This window comes from Microtus pennsylvanicus, chromosome X (genome assembly GCF_037038515.1).
Source record: "Microtus pennsylvanicus isolate mMicPen1 chromosome X, mMicPen1.hap1, whole genome shotgun sequence".
NCBI lineage: Eukaryota > Metazoa > Chordata > Mammalia > Rodentia > Cricetidae > Microtus > Microtus pennsylvanicus.
Window position 1 is genome coordinate 1,489,986 of NC_134601.1, and position 15,781 is coordinate 1,505,766.

Sequence of the window (15,781 nt, forward strand, 5' to 3'; positions counted from 1 at the left end):
GCGCTCACTCTTTTACAAGATAGCATACAATCAAAGTTATAAAACTTTTGTCCTTTTTTGCCTTGCAATCCCTTTCTGACATTCTCTACCATGTTTTTTTTTTCTTAAATGCAGTCAGTGAAGTGCTTGAAAGAAAATAACTCTATAAATAACTTGGTAACCCTCAACCCTTTCACATGCTGCTAACTTTGGAGAAGTCAGGTCTTCTCCTAAAGGCTTTTATTCTGCCTCATACTCCAAACTCGAAAGGTTTTCAAATACTCAACTTGCCTTTATTCTCTTTTTTTGCGGGGGTGGTGGTGGTGAGGGTAAGCCTGCCAGCTGGTGAGAAGCCAAAAGTTGTCCAGTCAGACCTGAATGGAAAAATCTATGATTTGTTTATTTCATAGTTCAAGTTCAAAAGCAAGAGACAATTTAAATAATAAAAGGGTAACAGAGGAAAAATGTAAAGAAAGGAAACAAATCAGTAAGCGTCCAGAGAAACCTTCACGAATATTTAATTTGGAAAATGTTATTGGTTTGGAGGACTTGACTGAAAGAAAACAGCTGGGCAGAGTTCAAGGATTTAAGTTAAAAACAATCTAACAAGGTCTACAGGGATAAATCTTTGAGCCATATTTCAGAGACCAGATTCACTTCTACCAAGTAAAAGTAATAGCAGTCTAAGCTAAAGAGGAAATTCCTCACAACTGAGGTGCTTACTAACTATCAGCACAGTTTCCAAGTTCTCAGAAGGCAGCCCAGCGATTTACAGTCTACTTTTCCTTGTATAAGTGGAGCTAGCTATGTTTCCTGTGATTGCTTTAAAAAAAAAAAACCACTTATCCACACCAGCCAGAATATGCCTATTTTATTGACATCATGCTTTAATAAATAACTGGCTACTTCTACTAAAATTAAGCCTCTGTTTACAACAGCCCCCAATATTTCATTTTGACCATTCTGAAGAATTTGGTGTAAAAAGTTGAATGAAATGTAGACCCTGAGCTATCAAGTAATTATGTTTCAATATAAAAATAGAGCTTTCCTCTTATAACTGAAGATTAAACAATAACACAAAACAACCTGTCTATGGGCTTCTGGCATCTTCATGATTTAGAGAGCAGAAGAACCTTGCACAGTGGTAGTGTTTCTGAAGACTTTTGAGAAGTCATTTTGAAATGATCTGCTACTTTCTCCAGGTTTTCTGACCGGTCATTTGGATACAAGAAAAGGGCTTCCAAGGGGGCAAGGCAGTGGACAAGTCTTTGGCCTGGGACAAGTTAGGGCTTTTGCTAGTGCACCTATGTGGCTAAGGGCCACCTAGGAGATGAGGTCTTCTTAGCTCTATATACTCCCATTCCTCCCACAAAAAGATAGCATACAAAAATCTGGACACCCAGCTCTCCTCTCAGTGGGCTCCTTGGGCAGGATCGATAGCAGATGGCTGCAAATCAGCCTGGGTCCTTCATTGAACTGATCAAAAGTGAGCGGCGAGAAGGAAAAAATAATCCAATTAGATCACCTTACACTCTTTTTAAAACTGGAGTCGACAAAATGCAAACATATACACACAGACAAAAACTCTGCTTGAGCGTTGACAGCTATTCCCTGAGCCCAGGCTGTACCCCAGTTCTGGCTAGCTGCCAGACAGCTCCCTTTTATGGCACTCTTCCCAGAGTGGTCAGCGGGTCAGGAATCTGGATCCCTCCAACACGGGGTGGGGACAAATAAGATTGTTGGTCACCTGCTACTGCCATTGGGATCAAGGACTAGAGTGTCAGCATGGATACAGAAACTGGTACACGGTGGCTCCCTAAGCTGCCTGGTTTTTAATATATACCCCCCAAGTCCAAGAGTGTACATGGGATAAGTGGGGCACCCTGAGTGCCTTTCATCTTTCAAGGGTACCTACATCAAGAATCTTTATTTTCCAGGATCAGGTACACTTTGAGTATGGGTGGATTCAAGAATTCAAGATTCCACTCAATCCAAATGGGTCTCTTCTAGCACCCAGTTCTGAGTGGGGTCTAACGGTCTTCTTAGACTGGTGTTTGAATGCAGTTTGACCAGTGCCTCGGAAGCCTGTTTGTGGCTCCACATTCTGTCCTAATACAAACAGAAAAAAGAAGCCTCCAAGTTGCCTCCACTTCTCCAGACAAGGCAGTTCAAATAAGAGGGATAAATGGAAATTTTACGGCTTGTTGGGCTTTTTCCTTTAATAAGATAACATGATAAATAAACCTGCTTCTGTACAGCTATTTAATATTTCAGAAATACGTACATGTTACATGCCAAGAAAGGAGCCTGGTTTTCTTGGGAGAAACAAGGTGAGATCATAATTCAAAAAGAAAAGCCCCACAAATAAAATGAGCGAAAAAAAACCAAAACAAAACAAGAGTGTTAAATCACAAATGCACAACTAACTACACGTTCTGTACCTACACTGTTAGCCACACTGAACACGATTTCTGAAGGAGCAGAACAAACTTAAAATGCAGGAGTCCCTGCTGTCCCCTCCAACTGAATGAGAAAACAAAGTCAACACTGCTCAAACCAGTGGCCACATCGTAAAAACTGTACAGTTGCTGTCTGTCCATTCATTTAAAAAGCAAAGTCACTAGGATGGTAAAAAAAAAAAAAGTGAGAACTGGTGCCTTTGAACTCTCTGATGATGAACACTTTTACTCAGGGTTTGACAATTATCTCCACTCTCTCTGCACAGCGAAGAACAAGAGGCAGAGGATAGTGAGGAGGTAGGGCTTTGCCTCGGCATGGGCGCCGGCACTGTCGGCCTTCTCATTGGCACTCTTCCCAGAATGGTCAGTGGCATTGTACTCAAACTCGGAAGGACACTGCTGATATTCGCAGCCACTTCCGCTTCCTTCTCCGCTACTTTCATCACCTACATTGAAAAGAGAACAGAGATTTCAGGGCACGTCATCTCATCAGGTCAGAAAAGAACAAACCCCACACGTCAAAATCACCAACACTTACTGATATCAAAGAAGTCCACGTCATTGCCGTTGTAAGCATTCTTCATCTTATTGGTCATAACCCGAAGGGCCATGATTTGACGAAGGATCAGTATGTCTTGTTTGGTGGTGTCGACCTGTACTTCGGGGTTGTTGCCCTGGTTGGCCAATCCATTTCCGGTCACTGCAAACAGGTACCTGAAAGTACCATTGAAATGACCAGTAAGTAAATGTAGGCGAGCAAAGATTTGCTGAATGTTAGCATCTCCACCCAGCATAGTGGAGTAGACGTTTTTCCATTTGCAATCAACTCGAATTGTTCCTTCTCCCTCTAGGGACTGTGTAGTTTCTGTGATCTGACTGTGACCTCTTTTGGGGCGATTGTTCTGACAAAGAAAAACACCCTCTGAATGGGTGCTTATCTTAGTCACAGAGTATGCCAGGGTGGGATACATGGACTCATCAAAGAGAATGTGACCTTTTGAGAAGTGGTGCTTTTAGAAGGCCAGGACCCTGAGCCAAGGGCCACGGGCTCTGAATGTTTTTAACAGTCCTTAGCACCGGGGTAGAACTACTGCCAAGTCCAGTCCTTTGTAAGTATCTGGGTGCCTTTTAGAACACCCAAATGCCAAAGCCCATGCCTAAGGGCACCTAGAAACTTTCTGTAGCATCACTAGCCACAGTGAGCTGCTTCACTTAAATCACAGTGAAGAAGCTGCTCTTTCCCTCGGGGGAGGCTGACCTGCTTTTGCCCTTGCCGTTCCAGCAGTCATCCTCATTGCCATTCCCTGCCGCCATCCTCTCGTCATTGCAGACAGTGGTTGGGAGAGAGGACCAGAACTTCTTAGCCTGTTTCAGTTTTTCCTTGACATCAGTAACCTAAGGAAGAAAATGAAAAATGGCTCACCTATGTACAAATGCAAAACTACAACGTATGATCCCAGCACTCGGTAGGCTGCAAATAACACTCACCCTTGCCTCTGTACACGACCCTGAAGTAAACTCATTGGTGCTCGCGCTCTCTCTCTCTCTCTCTCTCTCTCTCTCTCTCTCTCACACACACACACACACACACACATCATATTAAGTAGAAGGTTGACTACTTTGGAGGAAGACAAGAAAGGGTAATGGAGATAAATATGATCAAAACATATTATATACACTTTCTCAACAAACAGTGGGGCTGGAGAGATGGCTCAGTAGTTACGAGCATTTGCTCTTCTTGCAGAGGACAAGGGTTTATTCTTAGTACACACTTGCTAGCTCACAGCTATCTATAACTTCAATTTCAGACGATCTGATGCCCTTTTATGAACTGTACGCTTAACCAGGAATCCAAGTGGTAGACACACACACACACACACACACACACACACACACACACACACACACACACAGATGCAAGCAAAACGTCCATACACATGAAATAAAACAGCAATAAAAAAACGCAAGAAAATAATGTTGACCTAAATCCATCTTAAAATCTAAGCCAACCCTAACCTATTTATGGATGTGCCTTTTGATCATTTCTAGATTATATGCAACTCAGTGTTTTAAGTTCAGACCGAAGGAAAATACCAAGAAATAAACAGTCACTCAGAGGAATTAATAGTTCAAGTGTAAACTCTAAAGGAGATGCCTGGATCCTGGATCCACTGTCTACTTTACTTCCTCCTGTAACTGGCATCCCAGCCTGTAACACAGTCTTTCCACCCCAGGCTTTCCTGGTCTGAATCAAGCATCCAGCACACAGGAAAACTTCACTGGCTTTATTGTTCTTTTCACATCAGTGTCCTGTCGGGCTTCCCGCTCTAGGTTCCCTCCGACTACGGCACTAGTACTCCCAGACTGCCATAGGGCATTGCCGTGTATCACCTGTCTATAGCCTAAATTTTTCTCCTATCCTACTATCATCAACTTCGACCTTACATAAGCCTAGACCATGTCACTCTGCCCTCAACCCACTTCTCTTTAAAATCCTATATACTAAAAGGCACCATGGAAGGTTTTTTTAAAAAAAAATAAATTAAAACCCAACGAAGACAAACTGAACCAAAGTTGTTTTGCTGCATGAAGAAATTTCCTTTGAAAAGGTGATTAGGAAAGAATAGCCAATGGCAAAGACGTCCTTTCTACCTGAACAAGGACTTCGGCAGATACTTCTTTGCTTCCTTGAATACAAGGTGGATCGTATTTTGGGTATGGTGCTGATAATGTGAAGATGTTTGCAATTGGCATTATTTACCTTATTGGTCAAAAAAATAAATCCACGCACAGCGTTAACAAGTTAAATGTTATCACATGAAATCAACTTGGGATTTTAGGTTGTTTACTTGTGAGATTACTTTGGCTCTTACTGAAGAGCTTAGACTGGCACTTCTCTCTCTTTGTTGAGGTCTCTGGAGTCCGAGGCCCTTTCTTACTGCCCTGAGCTTCCCCTTGTGTATAACCTAGCGGCGGGTATAACAGATGCTCAGTAAATTCACAATGGCACTGGAGAGAAGTCTGGAGATGCAACTTGTCACAACCCACTTCCTCAACTATATAGGACCTTTCCGAGACAGAAAACGAGGCACATTTACTGCCGTCCACATACAAGAAGATTAAAAAGTTAAACACCTAAAAGACTCACACATGTATGCCTTCCAACTAAAAGTTCATTTTTTAAGCAAATGTTTGGAGTTCGTTACCATTGAACACACCCATTCCTGCTAAAGTACTCACCAGTCGGTCCAAACTAGTGCCAGCGGCTGTGGTTGGACGTTGTTCTGGATGATAAGGCCTGAATCGAGCGCTGAAGGCACTTTCAGAGATGGACCGAGAAATTCGGCCAGCCGGGAGAGACTTCGGAGACCCACAGCCTTGGAAAACCTACAGGGAAAGTGAATTCGTATTAGGGATGTTAGAGGACAAGGCAGAAGGTGTGTCTCGCTGTCCTGCCCAGCGTCCCACCTGCAATACCTTCTGAGACACTTGGACGCTGTTATCCTGCATGTTCATGATAGCATCCGAAATCTTCACATCGATAGGATCCATAACCGACTCAATGTTGAAGGGGCCCTCCAGCCTCTCTGCCACCATCAGCATAGCGTCTAGTAAGCATTGGAGAAAGACAATACAGCATAAACAGAAAAATCATTAGTTCAGATTTGACCATCAGCCCGATCGTTTTATTGTCTTTGCTTTTTTTTCAGAGGGAAGAGGGGAAGGGGGAAGGAGATAATACACAGTTTTTTCCCCAGTTTTTTCTTATTTTCTAGCTATTTCTATAATTTCAAATTGTATCTACACATTATGTCTCAGCAGCTCGCTAAAGTATGAAGGAGCCAGATGAATGCTTTGTTCCGGGGCAAGGAAATTCAATCGGGAATCGCCCATCTTTTGGCTAACTCACTCCTCCGTATGTCAGCCAGCACCCAGCTGACAGTCTGGCTAGGGACAGAGGAACATGCCTGTTCTCCCAGACACTTCCCTGGCATCTTTTCCTTTCAGGTTCCATTGACGAGAGTTGAAAACGTAAATCAGTTACAATCCTGGCATACCGATTCTTTTCTTTCACTTCTTTTAAAGAGACATTGCAGATCCTTGCGTGCACAGTTGCATAATAGAAATGAAAGCGTTCTGGGAATCCAAATGTCTTCAAACGATGAAACTTTGAGGCGTGCCACTTTGGGGTTAGGATAGCCCCATTTTCAAACGTGAGGGCCTCAGCTGATTTAGTAGTGATATGCATGTTTGGGGGGATACCAGTGAAATCACGAGACAAAACACAATGTACAAACATTGTCCATTTCACCGATATCTGGAAGTCACTTGTAGACTTTGGAGGACCCTGTCATTTCCTAGCAAGTGCTGGATTCCTTAAAGAAAGCAAGCTGTTATTTGTTTCCCATATGTGCTTTTGGGGATTATGATTTGGTATCTTTGTCTGATAACTTGTACAAAATTAGAAGAACTTTTGGAAATGAACACCCCCCCCAAACGGGGGAAAAGGGGATGGGTTAATTATTGACACATAGTAAACTTTTGAAAAACTATTTTTTTTATTGCTGTGTGTATGTGTATGTGCGTTTGTGTCTGTCTGTCTGTGGGCATGTGCTAGTGGAAGTGGGTGCCTGTGAAGTCACAGTTGGTTGATACCCTGGAGTTGGTGTTAAAGTGATTGTGAGGCACCTGCCCTGAGTGATGGGAACCAACTTGGGTCCTCTGGAGGCATGATGCGCGCTCTTAGCAGCTGGGTTTCAATAGTTAACCTTTAAATGGTGTTTTCTCCTTTACACTCCATAAGTTAGATCCCCACTGTCTACTCCTATAGGTACTTCAATGTCAAGAACGAGAAAAGAGTGTCCCTTTTCAGAAGGCCGGGTGTCTCTTTCAGCTGCTACCCCAGCTGAGCTTCTACCTAAGCTTTCTAGTGGGAAAAAGCTTTAAGCATCATCCTAAAAATGAAATCAAAGTTGGTTATCAACTTTTCACTTTCAACCTAGAACAAGTACTACACACCACTTTAGAAAGTGTGAAGCCGCCAACCATGAACAGATTCCTGTGCAGTGTGATGCTTTAGAGTAATTGCAGTAAGTAAGCACCAATAAAATGATGTCTCTAACCTTTAAGTAAAGGCTGAAAGCATGAATATGCCATTGTACTAGAGGAGAGGGGAAAAATGCTTTTGATGTGCTAGAGAAAGGCGACTTTTGCAAACAAGCGGAGCACAGCGTAAACGTGTTTGTCACTGTCAAAGCAGAGGGACCACCACATACAGAAGGCACATTCCTTCACAAGCCAAGAAATCGTGAGCACCAAATCAAAATATTATGAATAAATAACAAACTTCCCAACTGCAGAGGTTTCGAAGGGGGGTGGGATGGATTTTCTACCTATTTATTCCCCTAGTGGTGAGGAAAGGCAGGCCAAATCGATCCCTAATGTGTTTGTGAAAGCCTGAAAGGAAACATAAACCCCAATTCTTCTGGCTGTTTGGCGTCTTTGTAAACTCAGGGCCACTGGCCATACACAAGGGCCTGGGAATGGAGAGGGAACCCAGGCCTTTGTTGGGGCCGGTGCCATGGCGTTGCGTGTTGCATAGCTGAAGAATGCGACTGAGGATCTATTCTGCCTGTGGCTCACAGACCAAAGCCAAAGCTGCCTGGAACCCTGCAGGAAGTCAGGACTGGCTAGCCACCGCCCCTTCGACAGCCGCCACTAGTCCCCCAAAGAAATACCAAAGACGGCTGGTTTGGTATTTTATTTTCCTTGTGGTTGACAGAGGCCACAATTCTCATATGCTTGGGATATCATACTTGTTCCTGCCTCCGCCAGGAACTGGCTGGTGTCCCCGTCAGCAATTCCAATACTAAATTCCCATGGGCAGCAACATGTGACATTAACAGGGTTGGCTCTGAATCAACTGAATGCTAAGAGAGACACAGCACGTGAAGAATTTATGATTCTCTGAAAACCAGCTTCTTTTGGTGGTAGTGGAAAGGCAGACATTTTTTAAAGGTTGAGTTTCCAAAGGAGTTTCCCATATTTGGACCCAAAGTTAGACCAGTCCTAAGGAAGGCTGATAAGACTTGAGCACTTAGAACTTGTGGTGATAGGCAGATGCCGTTGCGGAAACATGGAGAACCCAGCAACAAGGCTGATTTGGAAAATGCCTGCTCGTTTTGAGAACAGAGTCTCGAGTCTGGTCCAACCACAGGACCAGCTCAACACACTGGTTTTAAGGGGCCCCTCCCAACTCACCCAGAAAAGCATCCCTTTCTTGGGAATCAGCAGGAGTGGGAGGAGATAAGTAAGGGTAATGGCGATGAGTCTGATCAAATATATTATATGCATGTATGAAAATATCATATGAAACCCATTATTATATATAATTAATGTATGCTCATAAAAAAAGTGTTGAAAAAGCATTCCGTTCTCACTAGGGAAAGTGATTACTTTTTCATTGTGTCTCCAATAAATAATCAGAAACCCACATCTTTAGCCTCCCAACCTGACTGAAGAGCTGAAGGCAGTTTCCCAACTTAACCCCAAGATGTGACTTTCAAAGGGATGAAACAAATCTTTGACTACTCAGTAACTGCACAGTCATTTACACAGCAAAGAAAAATTCCAGCGAGAGAGAGAATATGAATATTTACAGCACAGGCATGTAATTGGGACTGAATTCTACAACTGTGGAGGAGATTAATTAAACCCTTGTGAAAAATCCATGAAAAAGAAAGAACAGGAGATTAACAAGTCTATTACGTCTGGCCTTTTCTATCAGCTTCATTAGAAATAAAGGGTAGTGTCTCCATTAAAAATGATGCTGACATACAACTGCATATTACGTCACTCCAAGAGCATCATTTAAAATAGCTGCAGAAAAATCAATTCCAAAATCCGATCCATTTTCACTTGGGTTTAATTCCGTTTCTTCACAGATAGCACATGTAATCTTAAAAATACACAATAAGAAGCGCAGCAACAGTTGAAGGCTGAAGATGAATCAGGCCAGCCCGAGTATGGTTTTGATATACTGAGGATCTGGAGGGTCGCAGACAAGATGGGCAGGAAGTTGGCCTTTGGTACAAGGCTGTGATTGCGCCTTGGTAGTAGCTGCTGCTGGACAGGCTGCAATAACAGAACGTAAGGTGGAATTGTCCCTGCACTGCCCTCAGGGTGCCTGGGTAGAAAAGGAAGTAAAACTCACTGTCACCCAAAGCTTTTCGTATGGCATGCTTGCTCCAGAGAAAAGCCTATTATGTTCAAAAGCTAGGAAGCCCCATTGTCTTTCTTTAAGAACCAAGTTTAGCTACCTGTGAGACAGTACAGCTGCAATTTCACCCATTCGGAGGCAGGGGCTAAGAGGGTGAGTTGGAGGCCAGTGTGGGCTACATGGTAAGAAAGAAGAAAAACGTCAACCAACCCAAAACTGCAATTGAAGAAGAAAAAGTAAATGAATCACAAACTCCACAACTGGCTATGGGGAGGGTATAATTGGGGTAGGGGAGGAAGAGGATGACCTTAGTGAGTGAGATAGGGCGATACCATAGTCTTTATTTCCATAGGCCATTTTTCATTCCTCCCCTGGTTTCATTCCGGGCATGCCACACCATTTGTGTTTATGTTTCCCCTTTCATGAGATTCTATTTTTCTGTATGTAAAAGGTTTGTTTCCCAGGGTTCCCACAGCTTTGAGCTATCTAGGCCACAATTATGCTTCAGAGTGTAATGTTTACATCTTTTTCTCCCAGTCTCTGTGTTTAAGAATTGGTGGGACCCAATTTATTGATGCACTTTCAACCAAACTTAATATGGCAATTCACTCTCGCTCAGTCTAAAATGTATCTTCTTACTCCAATTTCCTCTACTCCAAAAAAATTTAAACCTTCAACAAACAAAATAAAGCAAAACCGAGCCAGCAAATTACATGCACGCTCCCATGATATGGAAGACTTAGCAAAAGCTTGCTTCCTCTAAAGACATTTCAATGTGCAATTCTGCAAATGTGACTAGGGGGATGAGAATGAACTGGTACTCTTGAAGCATGTATGTACTGTTCCACCAATGCTGGCCTTTGTGACCTCATAGCGGCCAGGGAGGTTTCAGGAGTGGCGTGCCCAATGGGCACTAATGTAGATGGCTGCAGGCTCTTTAAATCAGGCTAATGTTTTTCCCCGAAATTATAACTGGCCTTCTCAGAACCTAGACGGTTTGCAGTGCTGTCTGGGTTCTAGTAATGGCTTCCTAATTGGCAGAAATCAACAGACTCAACATCCACTCTCATAAGAGGACTCTACCATGGCTAAGTTCCTATGAAAACAAATCCTGTAATTTTCCACATCAGAGTTCTTCAGATCTGATGGTGAAATGGGCATCTGGTCAGTTTGCCAAAGATTTGGGTGACATGTAAAAGATGTAAAAGACTATAGTGTTGGGGGGAGGTTGTGTGTAGGGGCAGGGGTTGTGCCAGAAGCTAACATCAGGATCCCTAAGAATGGTACTGTCACCTTAATTTTTATTTTTTGATAAAGGGTCTCTCACTGGCCTGGAGCACAGAACTTGTGCTAGGCTGATTGTCTCTACCTCCCAAGCCCTAGGATTACCAGTGCTCCACCACACCTAGCTTTTTTTCTGATTGTGGAGATCAAACATAGGCCCTTGTTCTAGCAAAACAAGCACTTTACCAACGGACCACCTGCCCAGCCCAAGAGAGAATCTTCAAAGCTCCTTTCATAGCTCTGTGAAGACTGTACATCAGAGTGAACATGAACAGACCTAGGATGAGTGCTAAACCTGAGAATTTCACAGGAAATATCAAAAAGATACCTCCTGCTGCATTCAAAGCCGGTGCATCTAACTGTCTTCTGCAATGCCACCAGTAGTTCAAGAGGACACTGACTGGCAGTGCTGATTTTACTACCTCAAAGTACTGAACGCAGCACAGCCAGAACTCTGCCAAACATTTCCCATTAAAACGAAAGGAAAAATCTCAGAGCTGGCAATTACAACAGTCCTTGTGGCAAGAAGTGGAGTCATGGCTAGTAAAACAAATACATCAATGGCTCGCTCACCTATGAAATTGTTCCACTCAAAATCGAGGTCTCCTTGGTTGGCCAAACAGCCTCTCATGATGTTAGAGCAGTAGTTGTAACAGGGCTTCACAGACACCAGGCCCCGGCAGTGGGAACAGTAGATCATCTTCAGCAGCGCTTCCGTGCACTGGGCTGTGGGGTTCACCTAATGTGTGACAAGACACACACACACAAAAAAAGAAAGAAAGCCACAGTTGGGTTAAAGGAGACACAATTGACATTGGAGGATCATCCGAGAACTTCGGGATGAGTTAAGAGTGCTCTCAATTAGGAGGCTGGACTCCAGTGGAAGTGGATTAGAGTAAGAATTGGACAAGTGGAAGACAGGTGCCGGAAAGCTGAGTTAGGGGTGGGGTGAGTGAGGTCAATGTAAGTTCTGGTCTTTCTTCGTTTAGCGCTGCTGATGGTAGACCTCAAGACCTTGCTGCAATCCCTGCTTTTCAGTATCAGACTGAGACATAGGTACAACTTGTATTCAAATACTGAGTCCAAGACTGCCCTTTGCACGTTAACCTCCAAGTATCTTTCCCAAGGATACTTCATATATACTTTGTTCAACATCGAAAAGCCATTCAGAAGGTGAAGATCATGCATTCTATAGGGCAAGATGAGTAACTTTAAACGCTGCAGGGTTTCAAGTGTGGAGTGCTCTTGTGACATATAATCAAAGTGATGAGGCTTCTGCTAAGTTATGAGAAAGTTATTGGATTTCAGTGGAGAAGTAAATGAAGATCATCTCAGGGACATCAATGGAATGGTGAGCTGGTGAGCCTGTATTTTCTTAGGAGAAGGTGGAGGAATCTAGGACAGTAATGTGGCATAGGAGTGTGTGGATGTGGCCAGAATTTAGAAGGGCTGGACACTGAGCAGAAACCGGGAGACCCTATAGGAGTCAAACAGCAAAGATAAAATCACTACTCAAATCAGACTACGCTAGCCACCCTCTAAGAGAAATAGCATTTACTGTCATCTTTCTTGTTGGGTCGGATGAAACTGTTTAGGACCACGAAAGAGCCAATTCCATCCCATTCTTCATTTCCATCAATGGTAAGAAAGGATCCCAGCTAGGTGTCATATGCTGGCGGCTAACTCCAAGTTCCTGGCTTACTCTCTCTGCCCTCTTCTCCTCTTTTGGAGCATTTATCAGAGGCTTTTAGAAGCAGATACTACAGCAGGGAGCAAATACTGGGATGCAGGGTGGCTGGCAATGGATGTCACCTGCTCCGGTGTGTTGCTTTGGATATCCCTTATCAACAGTGCCCTTAGGAACAGGAAGAGGATGGTGCTGTCTATCTGGTGCATGTGGACACACACACACACACACACACACACACACACACACACACCCTTCTCTGGCTTATTCCCAACAGAATGCCAGCGTAAAAGGGGAAAAGCGTGCAACAACAAGATGGTAATTGTATACACTAAAGTCAACATTCTCTACAAAGAGTTAGGACTTTTCCACAGTTTTAACCATTCCCAAATGTTTTCCTAAGCATTAAATTAGTCTCTTTAACTGTGTATTAATGTACAGTAAAGTTCTGGCTAGCCAATATCCTTAAGGAATGGCCTCTCTGGATAACTAGATTTTCTGGATAGCTAAAAGTTCATTCCTTTGGAGTCACACATTGTTGGGACTTTGATACTCATTCACCTCTCATTTTACAGATGAACAAGCAGCCTCAAGGAGGAAGGGAGCCCAAGTCATAGGATCAAAGAAGTCAGCACTGGAAGGAGCCTAGCCCAACACCAGCGATGCTGCTCTCACATTGGAGAGATAAGCAAACTATAGGCAGAGATTAAACAACCTGCTGACAGCCACCTTGCCGCATTTGATTCCAGTACTGCACCTTATCAGACACCGTGTCCCTAAGATTTCCCAGATGTGTCACTGCTTCCTGTCACCCTAAACAGAAGATAGGCAATTCTATTCTTAGGCCGTGCTGATTTTCTTCTTTGTTTTTAGTTCCAGTCCACATAAGAGAGGCCGCTAAATGGCCGGATCTTAGGAGATTCACAGGTTATGTAAATGACTTATAAAAAACCCCACAGTACAGCTAGATGTGTTAGAGCACGCCTCAAATCACAGACGTAGGACACGGAGGCAGAAGGACAGCAAGTAAGTCAGCCTGGAGAAAAGGGTGAGGCCCTGCTAATGAGAGAGGAGAATGGAAAGAAGGCGGAGAGGAGAGAGAGGCAGGTGGAGGGGAAGGAAAGGAGAATTCCAGAATAGTACTTGGTATGTTGAACATTATTCTTCAGAGCTAGCAGTGTCCTGGTGGAGTAAGTGTAAAAAGCTAAACTGTCAATGTGGATACTCAGCATTTAACATGTGTCTGGGATCATGACGTTAGTTTGCTGTATTAGAATATGAAACCTGCTCTACAGAACACAAAGGAAAATCCCAAGGTAGAACAGACCTTTAGGAAGTAAACAAAATATTCAGGTAAAGATCAGTAGATTCAAAGAGCATTTCCCAAAGCACTTGTTCTATTATTTACTTTCATGACGTGGGGAAGTTAACTCTAGGAAACACCATATTATAGTTACATGGTAAGTTCAGCTGCATGTCAAATCATTAATGCAGGGGACATTGTGATGCCCTCCCCTAAATGAGTCTGCTGTAGTCTCCAGTTTAAAATCAGAGAGCAAGCCAGGCGGTGGTGGCACGCACCTTTAATCCCAGGGAGGCAGAGGCAGGCGGATCTCTGTGAGGTCGAGGCCATCCTGGTCTACAGAGCTAGTTCCAGGACAGGCTCCAAAGCTACAGAGAAACCCTGTCTCAAAAAAAAAAAAAAAATCAGACAGCAGATGAAATCACATGACGCAGTGGAGTTTCGTTAAAGAAAGATTATGGTATGGAAACAGTTTTCCATTTCTTTTTTTTTTTTTGGCTAAGGACTAGCTCACGCTGTACGTGTGATTTACTGTATAACTACTAAAAGCAATCACTTGGCTATGGGAACACTAAATAATACTACAACTGTGAAGAGAGATGGAGAAATTATAAGAATGCTGGGACAAAAGAACACGTTAAACACTGAAGCAAGAGAAAAAAAAGTGTTCTTTCTCTTTTCAGCCATAAATCAGACCACGATGCAATACTTCAGCAGAGGGGAATTCTGAATCTGGGAAGCAAATACCATTTGCTGGATGAGAGTCTTATATAAAGGGAGGAGTTTCTGTTAACAGCCAGGAAACCTAAAGAAGTAGGAGTCCCCGCCCCATGGCACCTCCCACTTCTAGAAGACATTTCGATAAACTAGCATTCCAGGCTTTCAGCCCCAACTTCACCAACCTGTCCACGCCTGGATGGTACATCCCGTGTAACAAGAACAGGTTCTTCACTCTGCAACATCCCTACCCTTTGGGGCTAAACCCAATGGCTTTCTCTTTTGGAGCTACACTGGACTTCTTAATAAAAAGGCACAATAGACTGGTAAAGAGCCGAAGGAGTGCCAATCAACACAGGGAAGAAAATCCCAAATAATAGTGAGTGCATCACCGTGCATTTGAAATTCTCCTCTGGAGCCTTTGGCAAAAGATCGATGCTCTGTTGATCCAGTGACGGTTCTTGCTGTCTGTCACTGTAGGATGCTCCTCCGCAAGTTGCCAATGGTACCACTATACTTTTGGGTAGGAATAAAAGGTGAGATCTTTCTCACCCCATAAACAAACATACAGTGCATAAAGTCATATTTTGTTTTGGGATTAAAGCTGTGTGCCACCACAGCCAGCCCTGGGACCTTTTTGAAAAGATAAAATCCAATCCACTTACATTGTATTCTCTGGTGACCATCGGAGTCAGCTGCTGCCTTCAATCTCTCTACAACTTACATACTGAAGTAGATTTACTTTAGAAGTTCCAAAAGCATGTAGCAGCTCATGCCACATGGGGAATAATTAAAAGAGCAATATACTCCAAGGTCTTTCTTTAATCTCCAGTTATGTATTTATCCTCTATGGTACAGCATACCACTTAAAATGTTCAATCCAATGGTCATTTTGGTGTACATGTCTTGACTAACAGCTGTTGTTTTTCTTTTATTCAGTAGGGTTTGCTGAATCCAGATGTTAATCACTCCCAGAATACTTAGTGCTGAGATAAGAATGGGGCGGAGCTTTATGATTGTATTTCAAAAAAGGTCACAAGTTTTCGACTTATCTTAGGGATACAGTTATTTCTCAAAAGTTTATGAAGACAGAAGAGGAAAACTATATGTACCTTCCCCTTCCACCCCACCTT

The 15,781-nt window shown here is 43.2% G+C and overlaps 1 protein-coding gene across 1 annotated transcript in view; it reads right to left on the bottom strand.

The window, feature by feature from the left end:
* Positions 1-354: 354 nt before the first annotated feature.
* Gpc4 (glypican 4) overlaps positions 355-15,781 on the bottom strand; it is a 107,871-nt gene continuing 92,444 nt past the window's right edge. The window contains exons 4-9 of the mRNA XM_075957191.1: positions 11,515-11,680; positions 5,916-6,046; positions 5,679-5,825; positions 3,697-3,833; positions 2,977-3,152; positions 355-2,884 (exon numbers count right to left, since the gene is read on the bottom strand). Coding sequence (XP_075813306.1) covers positions 2,682-2,884; positions 2,977-3,152; positions 3,697-3,833; positions 5,679-5,825; positions 5,916-6,046; positions 11,515-11,680 — 960 coding nt within the window. The 3' untranslated portion in view covers positions 355-2,681. The remainder of the gene's footprint in view (positions 2,885-2,976; positions 3,153-3,696; positions 3,834-5,678; positions 5,826-5,915; positions 6,047-11,514; positions 11,681-15,781) is intronic.